This window comes from Gnatocerus cornutus, chromosome 2 (genome assembly GCF_029298725.1).
Source record: "Gnatocerus cornutus isolate USDA-ARS CGAHR chromosome 2, icGnaCorn1.1, whole genome shotgun sequence".
In the NCBI taxonomy this organism is placed as follows: Eukaryota; Metazoa; Arthropoda; class Insecta; order Coleoptera; family Tenebrionidae; genus Gnatocerus; species Gnatocerus cornutus.
Genome location: NC_142234.1, coordinates 21,505,853 through 21,521,216, shown reverse-complemented (window position 1 = coordinate 21,521,216; position 15,364 = coordinate 21,505,853). Strand labels below are relative to the sequence as shown.

The 15,364-nt window shown below is 28.3% G+C and overlaps 1 protein-coding gene across 11 annotated transcripts in view; it reads right to left on the bottom strand.

Annotated features, from left to right (window-relative positions):
• Nucleotides 1–2,427: 2,427 nt before the first annotated feature.
• LOC148180081 (band 7 protein AGAP004871) overlaps nt 2,428–15,364 on the bottom strand; it is a 65,210-nt gene continuing 52,273 nt past the window's right edge. For 3 of the 11 annotated variants that reach the window (XM_088050637.1, XM_088050640.1, XM_088050641.1), the window contains 3 exons: nt 12,929–13,188; nt 12,697–12,877; nt 6,688–6,825 (listed from right to left, as the gene is read on the bottom strand). In XM_088050637.1, the coding sequence (XP_087906763.1) occupies nt 6,703–6,825; nt 12,697–12,877; nt 12,929–13,188 (564 nt within the window). In that variant the 3' untranslated portion in view covers nt 6,688–6,702. Of the gene's footprint in view, nt 2,629–6,683; nt 6,826–6,909; nt 7,194–11,466; nt 11,944–12,696; nt 12,878–12,928; nt 13,189–15,364 lie in introns of those variants that run through there. The other 8 variants (XM_088050632.1, XM_088050634.1, XM_088050639.1 and 5 more) reach the window with 6 other exon arrangements.

Genomic DNA, 15,364 nt, shown 5'->3' with positions numbered 1-15,364 from the left:
AACAAAATATTTTTCATTTTTATTATTAAAATTCGTATCTGTTCGTTTTTAAGTTATGACAATAAAATTTTGGAAGGTTACTACACCTAAAGTGTTAAATTGCAGAATTTTAAATTAAGAAATAAAAATTTTAGAATTTTTTTTGACATAACAAATATTTCTAATTGTTTTTAGTAAAATTTGCATCTTTGTTAGATTTCTAGTTACAACAATAAACTTTTAGGAGATTACTATTTTTAATGTGTTCATTATCCGTGCCAAAATACAAAATTTTAGAACAAGAAACAGAGATTTAAAAAAATATTTTTGAAATAATCAAAATATTTCCAAGTTTTTTTAGTAAAATTTGTATATTTGTTAGTTTTTAAGTTACGACCACGAAATTTTGGAAGGTTACTACTTTTGACGTGTTTATTATTCGTGCCAAAATGCAAAATTTTAGAACATAAAATAAAAATTTTAGATTTTTTTTTTATCGATGCTTCACATATTTTCATTTTTTTTAGTAAATTTTGAATCTCTGTTAGTTTTAAAGCTATAACAATAAAATTTTGAAGGTTACTACTGTTAAAATGTTTATTAACTGTACCAAATTAGAGTATTTTAAATCAAGAAATACAAATTTTAGATTTTTTTTTAGGACAAACCAAATATTTCCAACTTTTTTTAGTAAAACTTGCATCTTTGTTAGATTTCTAGTTACAACAATAAAATTTTAGGAGATTACTATTTTTAATGTGTTTATTATCCGTGCCAAAATACAAAATTTTAGAACAAGAAACAAAGATTTAAAAAAATATTTTTTAAATAATCAAAATAGTTCCAAGTTTTTTTAGTAAAATTTGTATATTTGTTAGTTTTTAAGTTACGACCACGAAATTTTGGAAGGTTACTACTTTTGACGTGTTTATTATTCGTGCCAAAATGCAAAATTTTAGAACATAAAATAAAAATTTTAGATTTTTTTTTTATCGATGCTTCACATATTTTCATTTTTTTTAGTAAATTTTGAATCTCTGTTAGTTTTAAAGCTATAACAATAAAATTTTGAAGGTTACTACTGTTAAAATGTTTATTAACTGTACCAAATTAGAGTATTTTAAATCAAGAAATACAAATTTTAGATTTTTTTTTTAGGACAAACCAAATATTTCTAACTTTTTTTAGTAAAACTTGCATCTTTGTTAGATTTCTAGTTACAACAATAAAATTTTAGGAGATTACTATTTTTAATGTGTTCATTATCCGTGCCAAAATACAAAATTTTAGAACAAGAAACAGAGATTTAAAAAAATATTTTTTAAATAATCAAAATAGTTCAAAGTTTTTTTAGTAAAATTTGTATCTTTGTTAGTTTTTAAGTTACGACCACGAAATTTTGGAAGGTTACTACTTTTGACGTGTTTATTATTCGTGCCAAAATGCAAAATTTTAGAACATAAAATAAAAATTTTAGATTTTTTTTTTATCGATGCTTCACATATTTTCATTTTTTTTAGTAAATTTTGAATCTCTGTTAGTTTTAAAGCTATAACAATAAAATTTTGAAGGTTATTACTGTTAAAATGTTTATTAACTGTGCCAAATTGGAGTATTTTAAATCAAGAAATACAAATTTTAGATTTTTTTAGAACAAACCAAATATTTCCAACTTTTTTTAGTAAAATTTGCATCTTTGTTAGATTTCAAGTTACAACAGTAAAATTTTAGGAGATAGCTATTTTTAATATGTTTATTATCCTTGCCAAAATACAAAATTTTAGAACAAGAAACAGAGATTTAAAAAAATATTTTTGAAATAATAAAAATTTTTCCAAGTTTTTTAGTAAAATTCGTATCTTTGTTAGTTTTTAAGTTACGACAACGAAATTTTGGAAGGTTACTACTTTTGACGTGTTTATTATTCGTGCCAATATACAAAATTTTAAAACATAAAATAAAAATTTTAGAATTTTTTTTTTATCGATGTTCCACATATTTTCATTTTTTTTTACTAAATTTTGAATCTCTGTTAGTTTTAAGGCTATAACAATGAAATTTAGGAGGTTACTACTGTTAAAGTGTTTATTAACAGTGCCAAATTGTAGTATTTTAAATCAAGAAATACAAATTTTAGATTTTTTTTAGGACAAACCAAATATTTCCAACTTTTTATTAGTAAAATTTGAATCTTTGCTATCCTTAAGTGAAGACAATGAATTTTAGATATTATTTTGAACGTGTATATTAACTGTGCCAAAGTGCAAAATTTTAGAGCAAGAAATAGAGATTATAGAAAAAAATTTTTGGAGTGAACTGAATATTGTCAACGATTTACTGGTTTTACCTGACTTGTCTCTAAGTACAAACCTATCTTGTAATGTTAATCGTGCAAAAAACAAACTTTTACTTACCTTTAGTAGTCCGATAATCATTAAAACCCCCAAATACACACGTATATAAATCTTTATTAGTATTAACTCCTTAGTCTAATTTATACATCGATAAAATAAGTACAAGTCTGATAATCCCACGTCGACCTAATTACGAAGAGTCTGAAGTTTTGGGTTTGAGGAAGTACGCCAGAATGTCGATAGGAAGAGGAAAAACTATGGTAGAGTTTCTTTCAGCCGAGATTGAGTTTAAAGTCTGCAAATTAATCAATTCGTGTTAACTATTTCCACAGCAAATGTTAGAGCAGCTAAATTCGCATTCAATTACTACGACCTAGATTGCAACAATACAGCAAATTTGCAGTATTCAGGTAAATTAATTAGTAGACTCAGCTTCTAAGGCAAGCCACTACAACTGCTAATTACTTAAACCTTATAAGAACCATGCACACCGTAACTTCCACTAATTATATGAAAGGAGGAGAACGAAAGATGTTAATATTAAAGTCGCAAGACGTGGAGGAAGCGATCACAGGTTGTTTCAAATGACATCAATTATGGACGCATTGAGTGAATTGGATTTTAATTAGTTTTAATTATGCAATATTAACATACATGCTAATTTCACGGCGGAGTGGACGTGCCTTGTAACAAATACGAATTTGGGTGCTAGAGAGTTTATTAATATGTTCAGATCCAATACATTTTTGGGACAGAATGGGAAAAGTACAATTTTGGAGAACTACGAATTTTCAGGAATAATTCGAAAAATCAATATAATCGGATTTTTTTTCTTTGCTCCTTGTAGCCCATTTGTAATTTATAGGCAATTTTTCGAATTATTCATTCATAATAAAATAACAAATACGAGTACAACAATTGATATTTCTGATAATTGAGCGATTTTTATCAATTTCATAGAAGATAAAGTGTACGAAAACATTTTTATTGCACGTGTTTTTACGAGTTTCTTAACATTAAGTAGTCAAGAACTTTTGAACGAAGTTTGTACTGGAGCAGTGGAAAGTTGTCCGTTTTGCTCCTTCAGGTCAGGACTCAGAGATATTGGTAAAATTAGTTTTTCGTGAAGATCCCACGTTCAATTTTGTTGTCTTAACTTGCAAAGTCATGAAACTCTATAATATATCGTTGGAAAGGCAATTAAATAAGCTTTCTAAAGAACTGCAGAAGTCGCTGATGAAGTTAGTTTTTTCCAAGAAATTTGAGAATTATAAAAGCTGAGATCTCTGCTTTTCAAAGAAGTGTTAAACGCAATATTGTCTCTTGCCATTTAGAAGTTACAGAACAATGAATATAATTTTAATATAAAAACGCTGAAAATATTTGGTTTGTCTTAAGAAATTTTTTTTTTAAATTTCTATTTCTTGTTCTAAAATCCTATAATTTGGCACAGTTAATAAAGACATTAGAAATAATAACAGCCTAAAATATTATAGTCGTAACTAAAAAAGTAACAAAGATACGAATTTTATAATAAAAATTGAGAAAATTTTTGATTCGTTTTAAAAAAAAAATTCCATTTCTTGTTCTAAAATTTTGCACTTTGACACAGTTAATAAACGCTTTAGATATAATGATCTGCCCAAATTTTATTGTCATAACTAAAAAACTAACAAAGATACGAATTTTATTATAAAAATGCTAAAAATTTTTGATTTGACCTAAAATAAAATTTTCTAAAATCTCTATTTCTTGTTCTAAAATTTTGCACTTTGGCACAGAAGATGAACGCTTTAAGAATAATAATTTTCCCAAATTTCATCGTCGTAACTATAAAACTAACAAAGATACAAATTTTCCTAAAGAAAAGTTCAAAATTATTGGATGGTCCTAAAACAAAAAATATCTAAAATTTTTATTTTTTGTTCTAAAATTCTACAATTTGGCACAGTTAATAAACACATAAAGAGTAATAACTGCCTAAAATTTTATAATCGTAACTAAAAAACTAATATAGATACGAATTTTACAATAAAAATGGAGAAAATTTTTTATTCGTTTAAAAAAAAAATTCTAAAATTTCCATTTCTTGTTCTAAAATTTTGCATTTTGACACAGTTAATAAACGCTTTAGAGATAATGACCTGCCCAAATTTCATTGTTATAGCTAAAAAACTAACAAAGATACGAATTTTATTATAAAAATACTGAAAATTTTTGATTTGTTCTAAAATAAAATTTTCTAAAATCTCTATTTCTTGTTCTAAAATTTTGCACTTTGGCACAGAAGATGAACGCTTTAAGAATAATAATTTTCCCAAACTTCATTATCGTAACTATCAAACTAACAAAGATACAAATTTTCCTAAAGAAAAGTTCAAAATTATTGGATAGTCCTAAAACAAAAAATATCTAAAATTTTTATTTTTTGTTCTAAAATTCTACAATTTGGCACAGTTAATAAACACATTATAAGTAATAACTGCTTAAAATTTCATAGTCGTAACTAAAAAACTAACAAAGATACGAATTTTACAATAAAAATGGAGAAAATTTTTGATTCGTTTTTAAAAAAAAATTCTAAAGTCTCCATTTCTTGTTTAAAAATTTTGAATTTTGACACAGTTAATAAACGCTTTAGAGATAATGACCTGCCCAAATTTCATTGTTATAGCTAAAGAACTAACAAAGATACGAATTTTATTATAAAAATACTGAAAATTTTTGATTTGTCCTAAAATAAAATTTTCTAAAATCTCTATTTCTTGTTCTAAAATTTTGCACTTTGGCACAGAAAATGAACGCTTTAAGAATAATAATTTTCCCAAATTTCATTGTCGTAACTATAAAACTAACAAAGATACAAATTTTCCTAAAAAAAAGTTCAAAATTATTGGATGGTCCTAAAACAAAAATTTTTTAAAATTTCTATTCCTTGTTCTAAAATTCTACAATTTGGCATCGTTAATAAGCATATTAAAAGTAATAACTGCCTAAAATTTCATAGTCGTAACTAAAAAACTAACAAAGATACGAATTTTACAATAAAAATGGAGAAAATTTTTGATTCGTTTAAAAAAAAAATTCTAAAGTCTCCATTTCTTGTTCTAAAATTTATCATTTTGAGACGGTTAATAAACGCTTTAGAGGTAATAACCTGCCCAAATTTCATTGTCATAACTAAAAAACTAACAAAGATACGAATTTTATTAAAAAAAAAATTGAAAATATTTAGTTCGTCCTAAAATAAAATTTTCTAAAAGTGTCAATTATTTTTTGTTCTAAATTTTTGTACTTAGACAAAGTTATTTTAAAACTCAAAATGTGTCTAAAATGTAGAATTTTTAAAGCAATGAAATTAATTTTTTTATGAAATTACCAAAAAATAAATTGAAAAACTTAATGCTTTTTATTCTGTAGCTTCTAAACGATAAGAAACAGAAATGTTTTTGTCAGCGTGTTAAATAAACAAAATCTCAATCTTTACAACGATGCATCACAATTAAAAATCGATGTAATAATTTTTGAGTTATATCCAAAATTGCGGATAAAAATCACAACGATATCCAATCAGTTTTAAAAATATTACAGCAAGTACTTCTAGCAACAAGTTTTATAGGTCGTTAAAAAGCTTATGAAGTACGAAAACACCGTCGACCAATCCCACAACTTTCCAAATTTAAAAAAAAAACATTAAAAAATAATTTTTGTACAATTGAACCTAAAAAAATATCGCTGAATCCGGACCTGATGAATCGAAACACCATTCCACGTCTCCAGTACAATTTTCCTCACAATTACTTAACTAGTGCTATTAATTATTTTGATTCAACTTTAGATATAGTGGCTTCTCTTCTTTTTACATAAATAATTTAATAAAATTTATAAAAAATCACCCTGTAAATTCCCAGTTTTTGGCACTACTTTTGGCTAGCTAAATAACTAATCTAACAAAATTGAAAAACAGTTAGTAACATCACTTGTTATTTGGCCACATTTGTAATTAAAATTTATGCATGAATTTAAGAGAGTTCATTATCTATTCCGTGGTATGGAAATGTTTGTTTTGTAACCCTCCTATTAATTTAGATCACGGATTAGAGCTGGTAAACAGCGTTCGAAATTACACAATAAATAAAAATTAATATTTCGTTGAATCGACATTTCGGACGTGTCTTATTTAATTTGTAAAAATTATAAAAGTAATAAATCTACGCCGACTTGCGTTTTACTCAATTATCTGTACATAATACAGCGTGTTTTGCTAATTCCTTGTAAAATCTACAGCGTGTCCACATCAAACTAACATGCATTTCCACCTCCACTAAGTGTACACACTACTTTGGACACCTTTGGTGCAAGGACACAATTAGACACGAATTTGATTCTCATCATCCAGCGCTTCTTGGACCTTGACGAAGTACGAAAGCACGTCGATCGGAAGCGGAAACACAATCGTCGAATTCTTTCCGGTCGATATCGAGTTCAACGTCTAACAGAAATCATATTGACGTCAAACAATCCACAAAATCGGTGGTCAACAAGGAAGATTATACCTCCGCCCCAAAAACACGCCAATTATTAAAGAACTTTATTACGTAACTTTATACAATACATTTTTACAATAACATCAAGAACAACAATGTAAAGGTAGCATACATGAGAAAATGTGCGCGAAAACGTGTTTGAAAACTTACGGTGCGGTAAAACGTCCCTCGATGGATCTAGAGATCAACAAGTTAACACTTCTTACCCTCTTTATGAAGAGGCCTCGTGGGCTTTCATGAAGTACGTCAACATATCGATAGGGAGCGGAAACACGATAGTCGAATTCTTCTCGGCTGAGATTGTGTTTAGAGTCTGGAAAGCATTTTGGGTTGATTCCGGGTACTTAAGCTAGTGACAGTGAGTTTGAAGGTTTGAAGCAAAACATGGAATGCTCGGTCAAGTCTTGTTTATTGAGTCAATACAGTGGATCGAGAGAAAACTGTGATCAAAAAATACAGACAGGAGTGAAGGTGGCTTCAAAACGGTGACAAGAAGCCTATGGTCACACTACATTTATTATATGGGTTGATTATATACAGTGACTCAATTTCAAGCGTGTGCATATGAACGGGTACTAACCCACACAATTATTTATAACTAATTAGGCTAACAAGTGGTAATATAGCCCGTCGTCTTAATTATAACACAGAATATTTGATGGCTTTGTTCGCACAGCCGATTTTATAGAGTGAAGTTAGGTTTTGGTTTACTGTACTGACCACCCTGTATTTCCAAATGCTCGGCGAAGTACTGTTTGGCACTAATGGACGCATAGCCTGCAAATACGCATCCAAGTTATGGTACAATTAAGTTTGGAAGACTATACAGAGTGATCTAATAATACTATTCCTTTAATAATATAAAACACCTTGATATCTTTTAAGAACGGGGTGGACCCTTTTACCTTATAAAAGTTTAAAAATTTAATTTAATTCGCGACATCAGATCACGAAATGTGAGTTTCTGTGAAACTGCAGAAGCGGGAACACAGGAGGTTGCAACTTTTTATTAAACACTCAGTAATTACAACCGATAGACTCTGAAAATTACTAGTTTTTGTTCGGTTGTTCCTTTATAACTATTTAGACATTTAGTAACATTTTATTATAAAATAAAGTAATCAAAAATTGTTTATTTTGGGTATTACAGTTAATAAAATTTTTAAAATGTTAATAAAATAACACTTTTATGATTTAACAGTAACAATTAATTATACAATTACAATTTTTGATAAACTTTCCTCTTATTCTATTGTCGTCTTTTGATTAAAATATAGAATGAAATTGTGAGTTGGTAACAGTGATATTAACACTCAGTGGCAAAATAAAAAAAAAATCTGTGAATTTTTGAGACATTCTACTAGTAATGGAGCAGTGAAAAGTCACTTCTAAAGTAGTCGTTTGGTCTATAATTTTGCAATTTGGTACAATTATTAAGAAAGTTTAAATTAGTAACCTCTCTAAAGAGTGAGAAATTTTAATATTTTTTTGGTAATTTTCTGTTCATCTTCAGATTAAAAATTTCTAAAATTTGTCTTATTAGATCTACAATTTTGTAATTTGAGACAATTAATAAGCAACCCTAAATGAGTAACCTCCCCAAATTTGATTGTTGTGGCGCCTAAATTACCGGAGTTACAGCTCATCACATATTTTTTTAAAATTTTTCGGATTATCCCAAAATAAAAAATTTCAAAATTTGTTTCTTTTGGTCTACAATTTTACAATTTGGCACAATTATTAAGAAAGTTTAAATTAGTAACCTCACTAAATTTAGTTGACGTAGCGTAAAAATTATAAGAGTTAGAAATTTTAATATTTTTTTGGTAATTTTCTGTTCTTCTTCAATTTAAAAATTTCTAAAATTTATCTTATTAGATCTACAATTTTGTAATTTGAGGCAGTTAATAAGCAACCCTAAATGAGTAACCTCCCCAAATTTAATTGTTGTGGCGCCTAAATTAACAGAGTTACAGCTCTTAAAATATTTTTTCAAAAATTTTTGGTTTATCCCAAAATAAAAAATTTCAAAATTTGTTTTTTTTTTTGGTCTATATTTTTGCAATTTGGCACAATTATTAGGAAAATCTAAATTAGTAACCTCTCTAAATTTAGTTGACGTAGCGTAAAAATTGAAAGAGTTAGAAATTTTAATATTTTTTTGGTAATTTTCTGTTCTTGTCAGATTAAAAATTTCTAAAATTTGTCTTATTAGATCTACAATTTTGTGATTTTAGACAGTTAATAAGCAACCCTAAATGAATAACCTCCCCAAATTTAATTGTTATGGCGCCTAAATTACCGGAGTTACAGCTCTTAACATATTTTTTCAAAAATTTTCGGTTTATCCCAAAATAAAAATTTCAAAATTTGTTTCTTTTGGTCTATAATTTTGCAATTTGGCACAATTATTAGACAAGTTTAAATTAGTAACCTCTCTAAATTTAGTTGACGTAGCGTAAAAATTATAAGAGTTAGAAATTTTAATATTTTTTTGGTAATTTTCTGTTCTTCTTCAAATTAAAATTTTTTAAAATTTATCTTATTAGATCTACAATTTTGTAATTTGAGACAGTTAATAAGCAACCCTAAATGAATAACCTCTCCAAATTTAATTGTTATGGCGCCTAAATTACCGGAGCTACAGCTCTTAACATATTTTTTCAAAAATTTTTGGTTTATCCCATAATAAAAAATTTCAAAATTTGTTTCTTTTGGTCTATAATTTTGCAATTTGGCACAATTATTAAACAAGTTTAAATTAGTAACCTTTCTAAATTTAGTTGACGTAGCATGAAAATTAAAAGAGTTAGAAATTTTAATATTTTTTTGGTAATTTTCTGTTTTTCTTCAGATTAAAAATTTCTAAAATTTATCCTTATTAGATCTACAATTTTGTAATTAAAGACAGTTAATAAGCAGCTATAAATGAGTAACCTTTCCCAATTTGATTACTATAGCGCTAAAATTACCAGAGTTACAGCCTTTGACATACTTTTCCAAGAGTTTTTGGTTCATTCTCAAAATAAAAAAATCTAAAATTTGTGTCTTTTGGTCTATAATTTTGCAATTTAACACAACTAATAAAACAATTCGAATTAGTAACCTCCTCAAATTTGGTCCTCGTGGGGTAAAAAGTACCAGAGTTAGAAATTTTAATATTATTTTTAGTAATTTTTTGTTCATCTTTAGATCAAAAATTTCTAAAATTTGTCTTGTTTGACCAACAATTTTGCAATTTTAGACAGTTAATAAGCAATTCCAAATCAGTAACGTGCCCAAATTTGATTACTATAGCGCCAAAATTACCAGAGTTACAGCCTTTGACATACTTTTCCAAGAGTTTTTGGTTCATCCTCAAAATAAAAAATTCTAAAATTTGTGTCTTTTGGTTTACAATTTTGCACTTCAGCACAACTAATAAAAAAGTTTGAATTATTAACCTTCCCAAATTTAGTCGACGTGGAGCAAAAAGTACTAGAGTCAGAAATTTTAATATTTTTTTTGATAATTTTTTGTTCATCTTTAGATTAAAAATTGTAAAATTTGTTCTGTTTGACCCACAATTTTGAAATTTAAAACAGTTAATAAGTAATTCCAAATAAGTTACCTCCCCAAATTTGATTACTGTGGCGCTAAAATTACCAGCGTTAGAGCCATTACTATTTTTTTCTAAAGTTTTCGGTTTGTTCCTAAAATAAAACAATTCAATATTTGTTTCTTTTGGTCTATAATTTTGCAATTTGGCACAATTAATAAGAAAGTATGAATTAGTAATCTCCCCAAATTTAGTTGACGTGGCAAAAAAAATGTCGGAGTTAGAAGTTCTAATTTTTTCTTGTGGGAATTTTTGTTCATTTTCAGACTAAAAATTTCCAAAATTTGTCTTGCTTGACTCACATTTTTGCAATTTAAGTCAGTTAATAAGCAACTCCAAATGAGTTCCAAATTTAGTTCAAGTGGCAAAAAATTGTCAGAATTAGAAAATCTAATTTTTTTTGGGGAATTTCTGTTCATCTTCAGACTAAAAATTTCCAAAATTTGTTTTGCTTGACTCACATTTTTACAATTAGAGTTACATCCCTTAACATTTCTATTCAAAAGTTTTTGATTCTTTCCCGAAATAAAACATTCCAAAATTTGTCTCTTTTCGTCTAAAATTTTGCAATTTTGCACAATTAATAGAATAGCTTAAATTAATTAGTAACCACTCCAAATTTAGTTGACGTGGCGTAAAAATTCGAAAAGTTAGAATTTTTTTTGAATGCGGAGTACTCAAAACAACGTATTTTACCAATATCTCTAAGTCCTGACCTGATGACACAAAACGACCATCGGATTTAGAATCAGAAATGGCAATACTACTTCAGAAATGATGTTCCACAGCTCCAGTACAAATTTCATCCAAAATTTCTCGAGGGTTTTTACTACTTTAAATTACACTAATTTATTTTACTTAAACTTTGAATTTAAATGCGACAGACTAGAGAAGAGCTCTTAAAAACCTCAAATTCTGGTGTTTTTGATGTTACATCATATAAAAATTGATAACAACACTATAGTAATGTCTAGTTTGAGATACGCAGGGCTCCAATAAAGACGATTACACCCCTGCTACAAATTACTTTAATCGATTGCCTTAGTGCACTGCATTGAAATATTTAAAATTTGCCCTAAAACTTCTACTTGCTATCTTAACCTGAACGTGCAAAACGCCAATTATTCCTCTTATCCGGAATAATTAAACGGTGACGTCATACATATAATACTGAAAGACGAGTGTACAATGTGCCTCATTAAAACGTCAAACTGAAGCTCAGAATAAAAAAAATCGAATCCACACATATTATATAGGAAAGACACTAACGGCGACGAGGACACACATATAAATAGGACATAAAATTCGATGGCGTCTCGCAAACTAGGCCCATCACGAAATCCTCGAATCCTTAAAAAGGACTCTTAATATCGGCCCCTTTGCACTTGATGAAGTACGAAAGAATATCGATCGGCAGCGGAAAAACGATGGTCGAATTCTTCTCCGACGAAATCGTGTTCAACGTCTAACAGAAGCAACCAATCAGTTTACGACACGTGACAGGTTCTAAGCTAAAGTGGGCCTTATACAAGGAAGATTATGAAATTCTGTTGTCATAGAAGAAGAGGAAAACCAGTTAATTAAGGCAAGGGCGAGAATTTTACCCTGTCATCCCTGGAAGCCAAATTGTGATTCATCGCTGTTTCCATCCGAGCCACCATCAATACCATTCAGCCGACCCATTTTACCACTAAACTTTCCGAGCGCTGTTGCATGAAAATGAGGTTTAAGCTCACTCCTGATGGCTTAAGTTTTTAATGCCGTGGAAAGTGGACAGGAGAGTGTACTTAAAGACGACGGGAAGTCATCAAACTTCAAAGAAATTAGACGTGACAAACATAAAATGTTAAATTGTAAGTTGAGTACTGGCGGTTAGTTACAAGCAACTAGTGTTAATATAATCTTCCTTATACTTCCCACCCTAAAAACTATCTACTATGACTATCCTAAAGGGTCTAATTTACTAAGATTTCGGTTTGGAACAAGGCACTAACGAGAGTGTCAACAACAAGAGAAACCCTCTGCAAAAACCCTGAAGATTTGCAGAGAACCTCAACGCCACGGAATAAATAATGTTAACGCTACAAGTAAAAGATCGTGTCTTTTGAAACAGTGTCATCAAAGTCGTCAAGTCGGTGCTAGCGTACGATACAATCCAAGAGCATTCAAGCGTGGAAAAAGCTTCAGATCTCATGCACAACAATAAAGAAAAACTCACCTGTAAGTATCGCAGTTGCAGGGCAGCAGGAGAGTCTCCAATCACCTCAGAAGCCTCCCTCAGAGCTCTGGAGGCTTTCTGCTCGCCTTCGGCGGCGATAACTTTAGCGCGGGCTTCACGAGCAGCTTCGGCTTCGGCAGCCATGGCTCTCTGGAGCTGCACGGGCAACCTGACGTCTTTGCTGCAAATCAAAATGTTTAAATAAAAATAATGAAAATTAAATTAATCTTACATTTCAACTCGCTCGACGTTGATCCCCCAGGAGTCGGTGGCTTCGTCGAGGAGGGCCTTCATGTGCTGGGAAATGCTTTCGCGTTCGCTGAGGATCTCGTGGAGCGGGCGTTGGCCCATGATGTTTCGGAGGGTCGTTTGAGCCAAGAGACGGGTTGAATGGTGGGCGTTCTCGACGTTTGCGATGGACACCGTGGCGTTGGAGACGCGGTAGTAGACGACGGCGTCGACGGATACGGTGACGCTGTCTTTCGTTAGGACCTGGATGGAAAAAATTTCGAAATTTTAGAACAGGAAAGAAAGTTTTTCGATATTTTTATTTTCACCGTCTTGAATAAAAAATTTGTAACTTTGGCAATTTTACTCCTAAATCAATGAAATTTTGAAGATTTATCATTTAAAATCTGCTTATAAAGTGGGCTGAATTTCAAAATTTTAGAGCAAAAGACAAAGTTTTTAACTTTTATGTTCGTACAAATCGAAAATTTCCACCGTTTTGAACAAAAAATCGTAACTTGGGTAATTTTAGCTCTAAAATTATGAAATTTTAGAAAGTTATTTCTTACAATTTTTTTATTAAGTGTGCTAAATTTCAAAATTTTAGAGCATGAAAGAAAGTTTTTAGAAATTTTTATTTTCGTACAAATCAAAAATTTTCACCGTTTTGTACAAAAAATCGTAACTTGTGCAATTTTACTTCTAAAACAATGAAATTTGGAAATTTTTTTATTTAAAATTAGTTTATTATAAGTGTATCAAATTTCAAAATTTTTACAGCAAGAGAGAAAGTTTTTAGAAATTTTTATTTTCGTACAAATCAAAAATTTTTACTGTTTTAAATAAAAATTTGTAACTTGGGCAATTTTACTTCTAAAACAATAAAATTTTGGAAATTTATTGAGTCAAATCTGTTTATTAAGTGTGCTAAATTTCAAAATTTTAGAGCAAGAAAGAAAGTTTTTAGAAATTTTTATTTTTGTACAAATCAAACATTTTCACTATTTTGAATAAAAAATCGTAACTCCTGCAATTTTCATCCTAAATCAACAAAACTAGAGGACTCTATTAGCTAAAATTAGTTTATTAAGTTTGTTAAATTTCAAAAGTTTAGAGCAAAAGTGAAAAATTTTAGAAATTTTTATTTTCGTGCCAATCAAAATTTCCACCGTTTTCAATAAAAAATCGTAACTTTGGCAATTTTACCTCAAAAGGGATAAAATTTGGGGAATTTATTATTTGAAACTAGTTTATTAAAAGTGTTAAATTTCAAAAGTTTTGAGCAATAAAAGAAATTTTTAGAAATTTTTATTTTCGTACAAATCAAAAATTTTCACCATTTTGTACAAAAAATCGTAACTTGTGCAATTTTACTTCTAAAACAATGAAATTTGGAAATTTTTTTATTTAAAATTAGTTTAATATAAGTGTATCAAATTTCAAAATTTTTACAGCAAGAGAGAAAGTTTTTAGAAATTTTTATTTTCGTACAAATTAAAAATTTTTACTGTTTTAAATAAAAATTTGTAACTTGGGCAATTTTACTTCTAAAACAATAAAATTTTGGAAATTTATTGAGTCAAATCTGTTTATTAAGTGTGCTAAATTTCAAAATTTTAGAGCAAGAAAGAAAGTTTTTAGAAATTTTTATTTTTGTACAAATCAAACATTTTCACTATTTTGAATAAAAAATCGTAACTCCTGCAATTTTCATCCTAAATCAACAAAACTTGAGGACTCTATTAGCTAAAATTAGTTTATTAAGTTTGTTAAATTTCAAAACTTTAGAGCAAAAGAGAAAAATTTTAGAAATTTTTATTTTCGTGCCAATCAAAATTTCCACCGTTTTCAATAAAAAATCGTAACTTTGGCAATTTTACCTCTAAAAGAATAAAATTTGGGGAATTTATTATTTCAAATTAGTTTATTAAGGATGTTAAATTTCAAAAATTTTGAGCAAGACAGAAATTTTTTAGAAATTTGTATTTTCGTACAAATCAAAAATTTTCACCGTTTTGTACAAAAAATAATAACTTGTGCAATTTTACTTCTAAAACAATGAAGTTTGGGGAATTTTTTATCTAAAATTGGTTTATTAAGTGTACCAAATTTCAGAATTTTAGAGCAAGAAAGAAAATTTTTAGAAATTTTTATTTTCGTACAAATTAAAAATTTTTACCGTTTTAAATAAAAATTTGTAACTTGGGCAATTTTACTTCTAAAACAATAAAATTTTGGAAATTTATTGAGTCAAATCTGCTTATTAAGTGTGCTATATTTCAAAATTTTAGAGCAAGAAAGAAAATTTTTAGAAATTTTTATTTTCGTACAAATCAAACATTTCCACTATTTTGAATAAAAAATCGTAACTTGTTTAATTTTAATCCTAAATCAACTAAATTTAAGGACATTATTAGCTAAAATTAGTTTATTAAGTGTG